This window comes from Aspergillus lucknowensis (genome assembly GCF_044049455.1).
Source record: "Aspergillus lucknowensis strain CBS 449.75 chromosome Unknown BJX67scaffold_49, whole genome shotgun sequence".
NCBI classification, from domain to species: domain Eukaryota; kingdom Fungi; phylum Ascomycota; class Eurotiomycetes; order Eurotiales; family Aspergillaceae; genus Aspergillus; species Aspergillus lucknowensis.
In genome coordinates this window covers 2,523-15,544 of record NW_027263593.1, presented here as the reverse complement: position 1 = coordinate 15,544, position 13,022 = coordinate 2,523, and the positions used below count along the sequence as shown (strand labels likewise).

Below are 13,022 nucleotides of genomic sequence, written 5' to 3'. Positions count from 1 at the left end.
ACCCTTGGGTGGAGAAATGGAATGGAATTGGTCTAGAACACGCCGCGGAGCCAGTGGCCTGAATAGAGTACATGCTAGCATCGGGGGATCGACAACGGCGCCTTTCGCAGTCACGCACCCACGACGGGGGCGGGCCCTGAACCTCAGGACACGACAGGTACCATGGGGAGGTCCGATTTTGCCCCAAGCTCCACACTAGACTACGATTCCCAGCAAGAAATGTTCACAAAATGACCCTCAGCAAGGCAAGTCTTGGATTGTGTGGTGTGGTTGAGCAGAGCTGTTGCCGCCAGCTGGGCACATATCGTGTGCATTCTCCGATAAAGAACCAGGGTCCAGCGCTCGTGGCGTGCTCCATAAATTAGCCGACGTTGGCTGCCGCAGGGTTCAATTCTTCGGTCTTCTTTTCGTTCCTCGATCGAGCCATGGTAGTATGCAACATCCCCCTTTGCCGGAACCAAGGCTCGCAAGCCTGGGATTGCCACGCACGTCAAAACAGCATAAATGGTGTTTCCACGGCAACTCAGGTACTTCGGTGTTCTTCCACAGACCATCCCACTACATACACTACTGCTTTGTCGGAGGCGAATCGAGACATCCATGTTCTGGACTTTTGGGGTTCGGTTGCCATGCATCGATCTGGTGGAGAAAGCGGAGCTTTTATATGCCAATCACTGGGATCTTCCAGCAGGGTTGATGGCCTTTGTGGCGCCAGTTGTCAGGCACCACAGGAGCCTTCAGGGGACTTACGCAACATCCACGCTTTGTCTTGGCCAGGACCTGGATCTATGTGGAGTTCTTTTCATTTTTCTTTTCAAGACCCCATTTTGCCATCGAAATGCCTCGTACCCGAGTCCCGGGATGGGTTTCCACACCGTGTCAGGGCAGGCCAGCTCAGCTATATAAAGCCCTGGAAGCCCGGCCTATCCTCGACTCTTTTCTTCCGCATCAGCAACACTCTCTTGATCAAAATACAGTCTTTCAGTCATTCTTTGACTTGTCTCTCCCTTCTTTCAGTCTTTAGGACATCACATTCTCTTGAGTTGTCACTCAACCAAACCACAATCACTACTTCAAAGACTTCGTGCTTTCCGAACCCTTCTTCAAAATGATGTTCACGAAGGCCCTCGTTGCTGCTACCCTCGCTACCCTCACCGCGGCTCTCCCTCAGCCTACCGTTGTCCGTCGTCAGGGCGGCGGCGGCGGTGTCACCATCGTCAACAACATGGAATCCGACGTCTACGCGTGGTCTGTTACTGATAGAGTCAGTAACATGCAGACCCTCCCTGCGGGCGGCGGATCCTACACTGAGAGCTGGCAAGCCAACCCCAATGGCGGTGGTGTTTCCATCAAGCTCTCCACCAGCCCGGACCAGACCGATGTGCTCCAGTTCGAGTACACAGAGTCCGGTGAGACCATCTACTGGGACATGTCCTGTATCGACATGGACCGTGCTGCCTCCACCTTCACCAAGCACGGTTTCGATGTCTCCCCCAGCCAGGTCACCGACAACTGCCCCTCTGTCAACTGCCATGCTGGTGACACCTCCTGCGCTGAAGCCTACCTGCAGCCCAAGGATGACCATGCCACTCACGGCTGCCCCGTTGACACCAGCTTCACGCTGACCCTTGGCGCATAAGCTCGACCACATCTGTTCGCTATTTTTACGGCGCAACATTCTATGACTTGTTTCATATATTGCAACGACCTTTCATGATACTCTCCACCTTTGGTTATGCTTATGTTATGGCTGGTTTCGGGTTTACGATAGGGAAAGCTCTCCCCTAGTGGGATGGATCAAAGAGCCCTTCTTGATGCAGATTTTATTACCTTGGGAATCGTTCGTGGATCGATAGTTACTCCTGGTTGAGTCTTTCCTTCGCTATGAATATTATACACCTTATATACAGTGTATCTGCCAAATTGTCTTGCAACTCTTGACATGCAGATCAGTGATAGACTATGAATTTTATAGACTTCCTTTTGTTCAGCTTCAACCCCGAGACTTCCCAATTCCAAGGCTACACACGCTTATAGGTTTGACAACTCTTCACCCTCCATTCCCGATTCCTTCGATCCACCCAGCCTTGCCTCCATCTCCCTTTCTTCAACTTCTCAAGTCCAGACCAAGTACAAGAGAGCCCCCCCCCCTTTCCAAGAAGAACCCACTTGTGTGCACCAAGTTCCAAAGTGGAAAACGTGGGCGCCTCACCAAACCCTCCACAACGAACGGGACCGGAGTGGAGTGGAGGCACCTCGAAGGCGGAAACGCGGCATTTTCTTGTTGAGTCCGCGAAGCAGAGCAAGCCAAGATGGAAGGGAATCTGAGAGACTCAGTGATTGACGCCGCCTGAAAATTCGGATTCTTTCGACGGAGGGGGCAAAGGCGAGTTGAAGTTGTGGAATATTTGGCTGTTCGAGACAGCCACAGTGGGACGGAGCCTCGACTGTCATACAATTGGGTTTGTCGATTCTCAGGGTCGAAGTGGGCCAGCTGAGCAAATGAGGTTGCTTTTCTGGACGGTGGCTTTGTGCGAGGTTCCATATCCCGTAATTCTATTGGATAAAATGAACAAGGAGGTCTCCAAACCTTATTTATTGCAGACTTATTGGTCACAACACAAAACTTCGGAAGCCAATCTCAATCAAGCCCTCCCCACAGCAGGCGAACAACCCGGACTGAGTGGACACAATCTCCAACAAGCGAGAGACTCGAGAATGAGATGGCGAACGCTGACGCGGATCCAGTTCCCCATCGGTCCCACCTCCGGCTGCATCTTCGTCAGTCCATGTCGGTTCCACCTCTCCCTCAGCTTCCCCGTCCGGCCAATCCGCCAAGGAAGGGTGTTCTAGAACCCAACTCCGGTCTTTCGGTGCCCTTGTCAGCGAGTTTCTGTGAAGGGAAGGTTTTCTCCAGCTCTCATCTGTCGCCTGTCGTCTGTCCCTACTCCATCCGATCTTCATCGTGCACGGTACGCGTGCCAGTCATCTAACTAGTGGCGATCACGGACGAAGGTAAAATACGCGACTTGGGGATTTTCGATCTCAGTCTCTCCTTTTCTACGGAGCGCGACGTGGCGAGAGGATGCATGTGTTCTCCGCCGCCGGGTTTGCTTGCTGGGGTTTTCTGCCGGCGTCTCGTCTGTCTTGTCTTGCTGGGCTTCTCTTCCCTGGGCGTGTCTCGCTCATTGAGATGGTGAGACAGTTTGGAGGGATTTTTTCCGGTGTACGTGTATAGTACTGGAAATCCTCTTTCCGATGGAAAACTTGGGCATAGAACGTCCCGGAAATATACTATGCCTATCTTCAAGAAAATTGTAAGAGCAATACCTCCCCATAGATTTATGAGAAGGGGGCAGTTCGCGCTAGATTGATTTCTTCATATTCATATATAGGAACAGAGACGCACCCCACAACACTAGAGCACATGCCCCAGCGCGAGGAATGAAATACTCTAATACTGAAAAAGCAAACGTTGATATTGAGAGACTTGATTAAAATACTGCGACGCTTCAAACCCTCCTCGCCCGTCATCTACGCCAGTCCAGGGGCCTATCCGCCGCTAGAATCATATCTCAGTAGATTTCCAACTAAGGAACAAAAATTGGCAACGACTTTTGGACACTTGCGCCTGTCCCTCGAATTTCAAGCTAGCGTTCCGTGTAAGGAGAGCTGGTCTATTTCCAGCTCTGATAGGTTACGTTATAAATAAAGAATGAAGCCACTCGCGTACTCCCTGCTGAAAGAGGCGTCAAACACTACTCTCGGTATTACGAGTACTACGGCTGGGCTATGAGTCCAGAGCATCAACGTAGCAGGCATACATAATAGTACTATTTTCGTCTTTTATATGTCATGGAAATCACGAACGAGTTTTCGAATGCGGTATGTCTCAAGCGTCCACAGATTGAAACTGACTCACGCCCATTATTGACTGAAGGGCGAGACTCGAACAATAACTTACAAGATATCTGGTTTATTATGAAAACCGATGCACGGAATGCCAATAAATAGGGTATATATAGAGGGGTAAGTATTTATACTCGAAGTAATATTTACAACTGCTCACACAGGAAGAAGAGAATATCAACAAATGATAAAAAAAAGCCTGAACCTGAACCAGGACCTGAACCTCATGACAAGCTCATTAAGGCATGCACTCCATCAATATAAATACAAGCCAAACAATTCAAAGATGATGCTGCCAGATAGAACCAAAACAGCCAGCCGATTTTTTCGTTTCTCCCGCGTTTTTGTGTTAGTGATGTATCGTATTTGGTATATAGTACGGTCCCTGTTGTTGACCAACCACTTGACGCCGCGCCACTTTCCACGCTCTCTTTTGCCCGGAGGTGACATGCAGACTCATCCCTGCTTTTTCGATGGGTAAGAGAAGAACTCGAGATATCCGACCAGACCAGACCATACCGACCCAAAGTCAACCAAATCGCCAAACGTGATGTCAGATAATATGCAAAAAAAAAGAACAAGGATCAATTGAAAACGCCAGGGTTACCCCCATGCTGGAGGGCCGGACCATGCAAAATGCAATTAAGAGGAAGAAGAAATCAGGTAATGAGGAAATCCATGTTCATTTCCTGGATGATTTTCTCCCAGTCCCAGCTGTCCTCGGCTTTCGTGTCCATGACCTCCCAGACACGTCGCACTACTTTGAAGGCTGGCTCGATGTTGCGGAGGTTGGAGTAGGCCTTTAGTGCCTCGAAACCCTTTTGGATCCTCTCGCGCTGCCGGGGAACGAATGCGGAGCATCCTAGCAGGAACAAAGGCATAAGGACGATACTGAAGGCACCAGCGTCTTGAGGAAGTAAATCCAGCCATTCCAGGCCGTCGTCCACGACTTGGGCAATTTTCTCGCTGGGCCGGGAGGGTCGAATGGTACGATATAGATACACCCAAGTCGATTGTCGGTACAGCTGCGCCAGGTAGAAGTTCGGGGTGTTTGGGGGATGCGACGTTTCCCATACCCGGATAGAGGAGTCGATGTTCACGGCGTCACTAAGAATTTGATAGTCGACTGCTGGCTCGTATCCCTCGGTAAATCGCTGCCGGATCCGATCCCTCAACCGAGTTACCTGGGAGATATATCTGAACAGCCCATCGAATACGCCCAAGAAATTCGCGGCTTGCGCATGTGGTACGAAATCTGGAAGCCGGAGTTCCCCATCGAGACTAATCGGTCGTCGATCAAGCGAGGTAATCGAGTTGGAGATGTCGTGGTACTGAAAGAACTCGACGATGAATTGGCGAAACTTCTCGTTTCGTGGTTTCTGCGTCACGAGTAGATATCTCGCTGCATCCATATGTGGTCGGTACTCGCCATTGGTCTCTCCTTCACAGATGGTGTTCAGACTGAGGGCGATGGTTGACGCGATGATCGGATCCTCCACCAGTAATTCCGGTTCTTCTGCCGTCGAGTTTTGCCTGGCAGTGATGTTATCCTTCAAATCTCGGATTGCTCGGTGAAAGTGGTAGTATTTCCGCTCATTCACCCCAGCATCCGGTTGTAAAACTGACAAATGGGATCCCGACAGGCACATCAATGAGTGCATCAAACCTCTATGTTGTGTCGCCATGGGGAGGAGAATTTCTTTGAAAGGATTCGAGTCGTCGTTGATGAGGGTCAATACGCGGCTGAAGCCGTACACGAAGTGGTCGAGAAGCTTTCGGTCGATATCTGTTTCGATGCCGTCGATGAGGATGGGGAGGGAGCGGGTGATTATTGAGCTGTTCCTGGCAGCTATGAAAGAGTTAGACGGGCCGCAGATTGCTCGCAGACAGAGAATGACAACGCACCTTCTTCGAGCTTCTGCTTCCCACTTCTCCATATTTCTTTTGGAGGATAACCTTCGCAGACGACCGCATTTTTCTGGCAGTTCAGACAGCTAGAGAGTGCCAGGTCAGCTTCCCCCCCGCTTAACCCGGCTAAAGGTTCTGTCTAGCACTTACGCAGGTTTTGTCTCGTCGCACTTCTTCTTGCGCCGCCTACAAGTGATGCATCCGGTCTTGGACCGGCCCTTGGTGACCTTGACTTGACCCCCGGGAACAGGGAGCGGATGCTTGCGTGGTCGGCCACGTTTCCGTGGAACGTTGACGGGAGCAGCCGTGGGATCCGCAGAAGTCGCATGGGAATGGGCCTCCACCCCTAATGGCTTGATACTCTGTAACTCATCATTGTCGTCCAATTCTTCTACTTTCGGCACTACATCGGATTCCGGCGATGCGCGAGTGTTAAACTGGAAAACGCTGGAGGGGCTGATCAAGGTTGGTGGAATCTTCACGCCCGCATCGCCTGGTGGAGAACTGTCGGAGGGTCCGTCACCGTCCCAAGATTCTGCAGATTCGTTCGAGGAAGCGTCGGTGCTCACGCTGCCGCGATGGGAGAGCGATCCGTCCATCACCGAGTAGTCTGGGAAGGCGGGAGGATCCGCTAAAGTTGAGCGACAGTCGGAGGACTTGGGATGCGACAGGTAGCCATGGGAAGAGGGATTACTCTCGAGGCCGGGAGAGGGTGGGATGATGAAGGAGGGAGACTTTTGCATGGACAACATTGACCATACAGACTCGACCCGACTGGGGTCAGAAGCGCAATTCTCTTTCGAGGCAAAGAGGGAAAAAGGTGTAACGAAGGGTTGAAGGAAGGCGGGAAGGAGAGGAACAAAGCCGTCCAACCCTCTTTGTGGGGAAGAGGAAGCCGTTTGCGAGAGGGGAAGTGAGAAAGAGCGAAACAGGAGGGGAGAAAGGGTGAGTTGGAGGAGTGGGTGGTGGTGGTGGTGAAGAGTGTTCCTGGAAGAAGTGGGGGCGGCGAGGAACACTTGGCTGTGGTTTCGAAAGAAGAGTGGGAAGACCGAAAAGAGGGAAGGGAGCAAAAGACGGGGCAACGCAGTGGTGGCGGATGGAGGCGACGTTCATATATTTGGTGCTGCGATCCAGTGGGCAGATGAGGAGTCAGAGTAATGGTTTGAATGATTAATGGCAATCAGGCAAGTCTGCTGGCCGTCTGGCTGGAGCGAAAAGTATGGGGGAGAAGGCCAAGTTCCTGTGAGAAGGTATAGCAGCCGCTGTTATTGGGCGTGAGTTCTGAGGATCAGTGGACCCAACTGAGGCATCCAAGACTAGGCAAACTCTGACAGACTCGGGATCATACTACTAGTAGTACTCGATTCGTATCGAGATGTCCTCTGTAATATACTTCAGTCGTTTCGTTGGCGTTTCCTCTGCAAGAACCGAGTGTCAGCTGAGTTCCCAGCAGTCCTCGCACCAGCAGAACTAGTACCAACGCTCTCCAGAAGACCGGTTCACCCTCTGCAGATGGTCAAGATTGAATCAAGGGATCGGGAAATGCGGGGATTGACACGAGAGAAACTTCGCCAGAGACTTTTCCCTTTTTTTGCTTTTTCCATCTCGAAAATTTCTCTCCTCGTTTCTCCTCCTCGTGCCTCAGTTCCCCCGCCGACTCCGGAGATGTGGTCGGCAAAAGCAAATCCAGATCAAATAAGAAAAATTTGAGGTGTAATGCCCAACTCTGTCCAATGTTTGAATGCATGATGACTCTGGCGGATGATCCTCTTAGTCGTCTTGAATCCCCCCGCAGGTCGCCAACCGCAGAAGTCCAGAGCCAAATTCCCCAGACCGTCTCCAGAATGTGGGCAGATGTGTTTTCAACCTCCGTATCCGGTGCCCAGGCTTGACAGATCATGCAGCTCACCAACGTCGTGTGAGCGCTCAGGAGGATTCTTTCCCCTTTTACAACGAACTGCAGAGGCTGTCTGTCTAGCATGTTGGCAGCTCGCCAAGCTCACACTTGCCAACTCTCGCTTTCGTTGCAGCCCTCAACGTCTGCCACCTTTTACTCAACTATGAGAGTTTTTTTATGGATTGCACTCCCACTTTCCAACGCGGTGACTTGGACAACAACCGGTTCTGAGTTGCCCATCGCCTCGCAGCGGATTGAATCCACCAACATTGGGCAATCGCAAGGAAGAAGAGTCACACAATTTTTCATGAGCAAAGATTGTCGAGGGATGTGAATCCCCATTCTGGGGGTTCTGTATTACGTGCAGATGGGATGACACGGCTCGCTCAGCTTCACGACGCTACACCCCACGCTACGTCTTGGAAAAATTGAACTTGCCTGTTCCGAGTTTCACCGTGTGGTGGCCCTGTGCGGAGATGAGATGGCCAGACAGTGACACTGCAGACCACCTGCCTCCTGGGGCAACAAGTTGGCCCTGCATTGGTGAGACTTTGTGGCCAGTCGCTGTCCTCCGACGGCCTCCCTCGCCTGATCTCGACGGGACCAGTTTTTTTTTTTTTTTTTTTTTTTTTTTTTCATTTCCTTGCGTTCAACCCGCCATCACCATGCGTCTCGACCAAAACATAAAAGATGAACACTCTCCTCCATCTCTTCCTTCCATTAAAACCATCAAAAGGAATCCCATGCACTGCAGTGACTGAGCGAATCCATCTGAATCTGGGGAAGTGGACCTGGTCATCCTCTCAGCACGGACACCTCCATTCCAACGCCAGAAAAAGCGACTTTCGGAAAGAATTTTGAGTTGTTCCCCACCTCTCCAGATGATCAAGATCAGAGCATGGATCAGATGATTGGGGGGGGGGGGAAGAGAAGAATCCTTCTCAATCAAATCTGGCAGGTCAGGCCAGGCGAGGTCAAGTTTGATGTCTGGCTGGGTTCAAAAGATTCGCTCTTCATTTCCTCACTCCTTGGGCTCTGATAATTCTGGCACCAACACATGAGTATGGCATCCCCAGATGGCGACGGCGCACGAGACAGGACAGGACAGGCAAAAGGGCGCCTCAAGGCAATCGTCTCTTGACGGTCATTTTCTGTTTCCGTTTACCGGCACGGTCAACTTTCCTCGAGGGCTGGGAGCTTGATTGGACAGTTTTATGTCCGAGTGCTTGGGCCTCGTTGTCCCGTTCCCAACCTCCCTCACTTTCTCAGGGCGAAAACTTGGACGGAAACTCGGAGACGAGGCAATCGAGCGCCTGTCAGACAATTTGGCGAACTCAAGAATTCAAGGCTCAAGGAGCTTTCTTAACCCTCCGCTGGAATGCTGCGCATTTGACATTTTGTACATATCTCTGCCGGCGGGTGCCTTGGAGTTCAGTATTGTAAGCATGGATACGAATAATACCACTACGAGGGGTCAGAAATTAGCCTGCTGGGCGGTTGAGTGTCAACGGATTACCCAGTGAGGAAACCCGCAAGAGGGCAGGGCCAAGCCAAGCAAGGACACAAGACTCAGCAAAATCAACCCAAGACAGTTCCAGCAGCTGTGCTTGGGGATCATCGAAGTCTAGCCTGGTCTGGACTCGCGAAATTGGGGCAGGCAGGCAGGGCCTTCAGATGGACGCTGACAGGGGAGAGCTTGGACCCATAATTCCAACTGATTCCAATTGACCATTCGAACATGGATGCTGTTCCTCTTGCTGAAGTCTCTCGCAAGCCATCACGCAAATTCAACGTCTTCAAGACCTTGCATCCGCATCTCCTTAACCTGACACAGGCGAGCTGGAGAACAAGTATCAGGGATTCACATTGCTGGTGAAACGGTCCGCTCGGGAGTCGAGAAGAGGATGCCATCATGAGATCACCCCCGGTATAATCCGGGATAATCCGCCTGTGCATAACCCGGGCTGGGTTGTCCGGCCTTCCTCAGGGTATCCCCTGCCCAACTTGACTCTGAAGACTGATTCGTTCTTCCTCTTCACTTGCTGGGACTTGATGAAGGGGAATCGCGAAATTGAATGACATGTGGATCCACGGGAGGGAGCTCCCGTCAGCTCTTCGCCCTCAGTGGAGGACCTTTCAATGCGAGCCTTGGAACCGAAACTGAGTTTCTTCGAGCTCAAGAGACAATGTTGACATAAATTCGACGACATGACTTCCCAGGCTCCAGCATCCTCAACCCCTCACTTCGACAAAGCGCGCCGAACATCCCAAGTCCAGCACGACAACTCGACGAATTATGAAGCGAGCCTCGCCTGCCGCTGACAATCCTTGCATAATATCGCGAAGCGAAATGCGGAGACGACAGGGGCAAGCGGGGACAAGCCGGAAGGACATCTGCAACCCCAGTCCGCCACTTGTTCAAGCCTCCGCCGCGCAAGGCTCGAGATCGAGACTAAGTTCCTCCTCGTGAAGCCAAGAGAAAAATAATGAAGTCCGAGTTGAGTCGAACGGGGCCACCGAGTCCGCTCGCGAAATGCCAGTCACCGGCACCTTATCAAGAAGAGCTGGCAAGGCTCAAGACAGCCTTCCGAACGGTGGCCATGCCAATGGTGTTCAGACCTCCTCGGAAGTCTCATCTGCTTGTCGCTCCTGAGTGCTCTTCTCGCCCGAGTGCGAGGCACAGGCTCCTTTTTCCGAGGACGGGGCCAAAATACGCGTCAGTTACTGACCACATGACCAGCCTAGGACCAGCACAGGAGGAACCTTGGAAGGTCAGCCGAGGACGTATTTTACAAAGTAATTTCCCCCTGCCTTCCTCATTCGGGGTGGCCTAGTGCGCTTCTCTCCCGCTGATTTCTTCCTTCTTCGGTCCAACGCTCAGACTGTGAGGAGCGAGGTCAGATCTCGAGGGTCGAGGGGAAGACGGCTGGTTGAGGTGGGATGATTCGTTCGATTGTTTGACGGGTCACTTCAAACACGCTCTTCGTTGATGGAATTCTATCCCGTTCTATGGGTTTCTTTGAACGCCTCATTATCATCGCCAGTCTCCAACCAGCAAGGTTTTCCATCGGTTCATCTTCGGCGGCCTTAAACGGCAAGGTGACACGTTCAAAGATCTACATATCCAGCGTTTTTCTTGCTTCCTCCTGGATGGGTTGATCATCTTGAGTCTTGACAGGTCCATACCTGTTTCGCCAACGAGAACCAGGTTCAAGCAACTCGAGAGAGCCCCAGGCCACGATGCAACAAAGTGACAAAGAACTTCTTTCCTTCCATTTTGAGCTTGGTCGCATGGCTCCCGACAAGCAAGTGAAGTGCTCACATTCCCTTCGCCAGCCAAGCAAGCTCGAAGAGCCCGTCAGACGCAGTGCTCCGATCCTCCTGGTCAGCTTCTCGTGATGCTGCCGCCAAATGTGGAACAGCATTTTGAGTTGGCTTCAGAATGCGGGGTTTATTCAGGCCATTCATTGGAACTCAAGCCCTGGAACCTTTCCTTCGTTTCGGTCCTTTCCGCCTGTCCACTTCATCAACTGCAACCATTCACATTCTCCTTTTCATCAACGACTGCTAGTACCAACGTGGTTAGTTCCCATGTTTCTATGACTAACAGTTTTCCCCGTTGCGTCGATCAGGATCTTCTGCGCCCGAGCCCCTGGAAGAAGGTTGGGACTTGATTCAGTTGGAATTTTGACTTCACGCCGAGATCATCCCCTCCCCATCCGTCGTCCGCTGCGGCGGGTTCTGTCACTGAAGTGGGGAAGACGAGCACAAGCGTTGCCTGATCTTGCAGCCTCGCTGACGACCGAGACCATCCTCTTGGGTTTGCCTACTCTGCTCTGGACGGATTCGATTGTTTGGGTAACTCTGAACGTGCTTCAATTTGCTTCCTGGGTTTTCCGGAATGGAGGATGGAGTGTGTATCGCGGCTGGGAAGTGCAAGGAGCAGGAGGTCAAAGGTGGCGTGACTCGCATGGGTGTGAAGCTCTCCTCAGCGCTCAGGCTAAATGAGGCATTTGTTTTGAACTCGGAAGCGCAGAATGGGATGTGGTACGTCAGAGAATACGCACTGTGTGTGGCGAGCGGATTGGAGTCACACCGCTGGAAATTGGAAGGTGTAGCCAAGGCTTGGGCAGCAAGGACGTCATCGAGGAGGGAACATCACGAGTCGTGTGCTGTGTGTTCCAACAGGGACGAGAGAAGAGGCAATAATGGACGAGGGAGCTCAGTCCTTGCAGTCCCTCAGTTCCAAAGGAAAAAGTTCCCTAACATTACTCAATTTCCGGGCGTCGAATAAGGCGGTCCAGAAGAACGAGTGCTTGTGCTAGGCAAGGAATTCGTCCATCATTGCGTTCCAAATTTGAAGTTTCGCAGAGAGAATCATGAGCACCACGTTCAGGAACTGAGAACCCGACGCTCTGGTTGAGAACCTTTAAGGTTTGGGAGGCTGAATGCTGCGATGGCGACATATCTGCCCAATGTGAAGTGATCGAAGGGACCCGGGGACTCGGGGTGCAGTCGTTCGTGGAGTCGGGGACTCGAAATTGAGGCTGACCATGTCGAACAGAAGACGACCGACCTTCAACCACGGATTCAAGAACGGAACCACTGTTTCGGAAAGGACCAGATTCTGAGCAATTGACAATAATCGTGCTTTCCCCCATGCTCGCAATGCCCGATAGCGATCGGCGGAAGCTTCCTGACTTTTGGTTTTCAATAGTCCTGGCGTTCCATCGAAGTGGGATTGGTGACAGAAAACATCGCATCAATAATCAACGAGTGACCCAGGACAACGTGATTCTCTCTCGCAATCGAAGTTGAACGGGAACGCCCCTTTTTCTCGTGCAGTCCTCCGTTGACTGCCGTTCACGGAGATGGTCTATCGACACCCATTGGGCGAGAATAACTCTTACTCGGAGATAAGGGCGCCTTTGGTCTGGTGTTCGACGAGACGCGGAAGCATTGGGTTAGATTGATAAGGAAGGGGGTTGAGGGGATGCGCCTGCGATATATATGCAGTAGCCTTTCCATGTTATTCATGCATGTTATTCAACTCTTATCATGATTATGATAAGATGATAAGGTTGCATGCATTCATACCACCACCCCTTCCAAGTCCGAGATTGATCGAGACTGGATAAGCTTCCAAATTGTCAGACCCTCCCAGCTGTCACTTTCAGACATGCGCACGAGTGGGCCGTTCTCTCTCAATTCCATCCCTCTGCACGTCGACAGTTAAGGTAACCTGAGCCTTTCCTTCGCAATCAATAGTTCCGACAACTAGTCGAAGCGGAGCCGTTGGAGAGTCTAT

General features: G+C 51.7%; 5 protein-coding genes across 5 annotated transcripts; 2 read left to right on the top strand and 3 right to left on the bottom strand.

Annotated features, from left to right (window-relative positions):
- Positions 1–1,108: 1,108 nt before the first annotated feature.
- On the top strand, positions 1,109–1,639 carry BJX67DRAFT_384464 (putative extracellular thaumatin domain protein; the record flags this gene model as incomplete). The annotated part of the gene is made up of 1 exon (XM_071033670.1): positions 1,109–1,639. One exon carries the CDS (start codon positions 1,109–1,111, stop codon positions 1,637–1,639), a length of 531 nt encoding a protein of 176 aa, XP_070882594.1.
- A 339-nt stretch (positions 1,640–1,978) lies between these two features.
- BJX67DRAFT_363050 (uncharacterized protein) lies at positions 1,979–2,710 on the bottom strand. Its single transcript, XM_071030058.1, has one exon. The coding sequence runs from the start codon at positions 2,543–2,545 to the stop codon at positions 2,108–2,110; it is 438 nt and encodes a 145-aa protein (XP_070882593.1). The 5' UTR covers positions 2,546–2,710; the 3' UTR covers positions 1,979–2,107.
- A 1,304-nt stretch (positions 2,711–4,014) lies between these two features.
- Positions 4,015–4,479, top strand: BJX67DRAFT_238900 (uncharacterized protein). The gene has a single exon (XM_071026062.1). It carries the CDS (start codon positions 4,094–4,096, stop codon positions 4,388–4,390), a length of 297 nt encoding a protein of 98 aa, XP_070882592.1. The 5' UTR covers positions 4,015–4,093; the 3' UTR covers positions 4,391–4,479.
- On the bottom strand, positions 4,480–6,921 carry BJX67DRAFT_238899 (Zn(II)2Cys6 transcription factor). Its single transcript, XM_071026061.1, has 3 exons — positions 5,968–6,921; positions 5,815–5,903; positions 4,480–5,758 (listed from the first exon to the last, which is right to left on the bottom strand). Exons 1-3 carry the CDS (start codon positions 6,567–6,569, stop codon positions 4,569–4,571), a joined length of 1,881 nt encoding a protein of 626 aa, XP_070882591.1. The 5' UTR covers positions 6,570–6,921; the 3' UTR covers positions 4,480–4,568.
- A 3,768-nt stretch (positions 6,922–10,689) lies between these two features.
- Positions 10,690–11,298, bottom strand: BJX67DRAFT_238837 (uncharacterized protein). The gene has a single exon (XM_071026058.1). The coding sequence runs from the start codon at positions 11,137–11,139 to the stop codon at positions 10,831–10,833; it is 309 nt and encodes a 102-aa protein (XP_070882590.1). The 5' UTR covers positions 11,140–11,298; the 3' UTR covers positions 10,690–10,830.
- Positions 11,299–13,022: the final 1,724 nt, after the last annotated feature.

Bases quoted from the DNA above. Each gene is read 5' to 3' on its own strand.
- BJX67DRAFT_363050 (XM_071030058.1), bottom strand. From the start codon at position 2,545: ATGGAACCTCGCACAAAGCCACCGTCCAGAAAAGCAACCTCATTTGCT.
- BJX67DRAFT_238900 (XM_071026062.1), top strand. From the start codon at position 4,094: ATGATAAAAAAAAGCCTGAACCTGAACCAGGACCTGAACCTCATGACA.
- BJX67DRAFT_238899 (XM_071026061.1), bottom strand. From the start codon at position 6,569: ATGTTGTCCATGCAAAAGTCTCCCTCCTTCATCATCCCACCCTCTCCC. The intron at 5,904-5,967 runs GTAAGTGCTAGA...GGCACTCTCTAG, and splicing joins TGCGACGAGACAAAACCTGC to CTGTCTGAACTGCCAGAAAA. The intron at 5,759-5,814 runs GTGCGTTGTCAT...ACTCTTTCATAG, and splicing joins GAAGCAGAAGCTCGAAGAAG to CTGCCAGGAACAGCTCAATA.
- BJX67DRAFT_238837 (XM_071026058.1), bottom strand. From the start codon at position 11,139: ATGCTGTTCCACATTTGGCGGCAGCATCACGAGAAGCTGACCAGGAGG.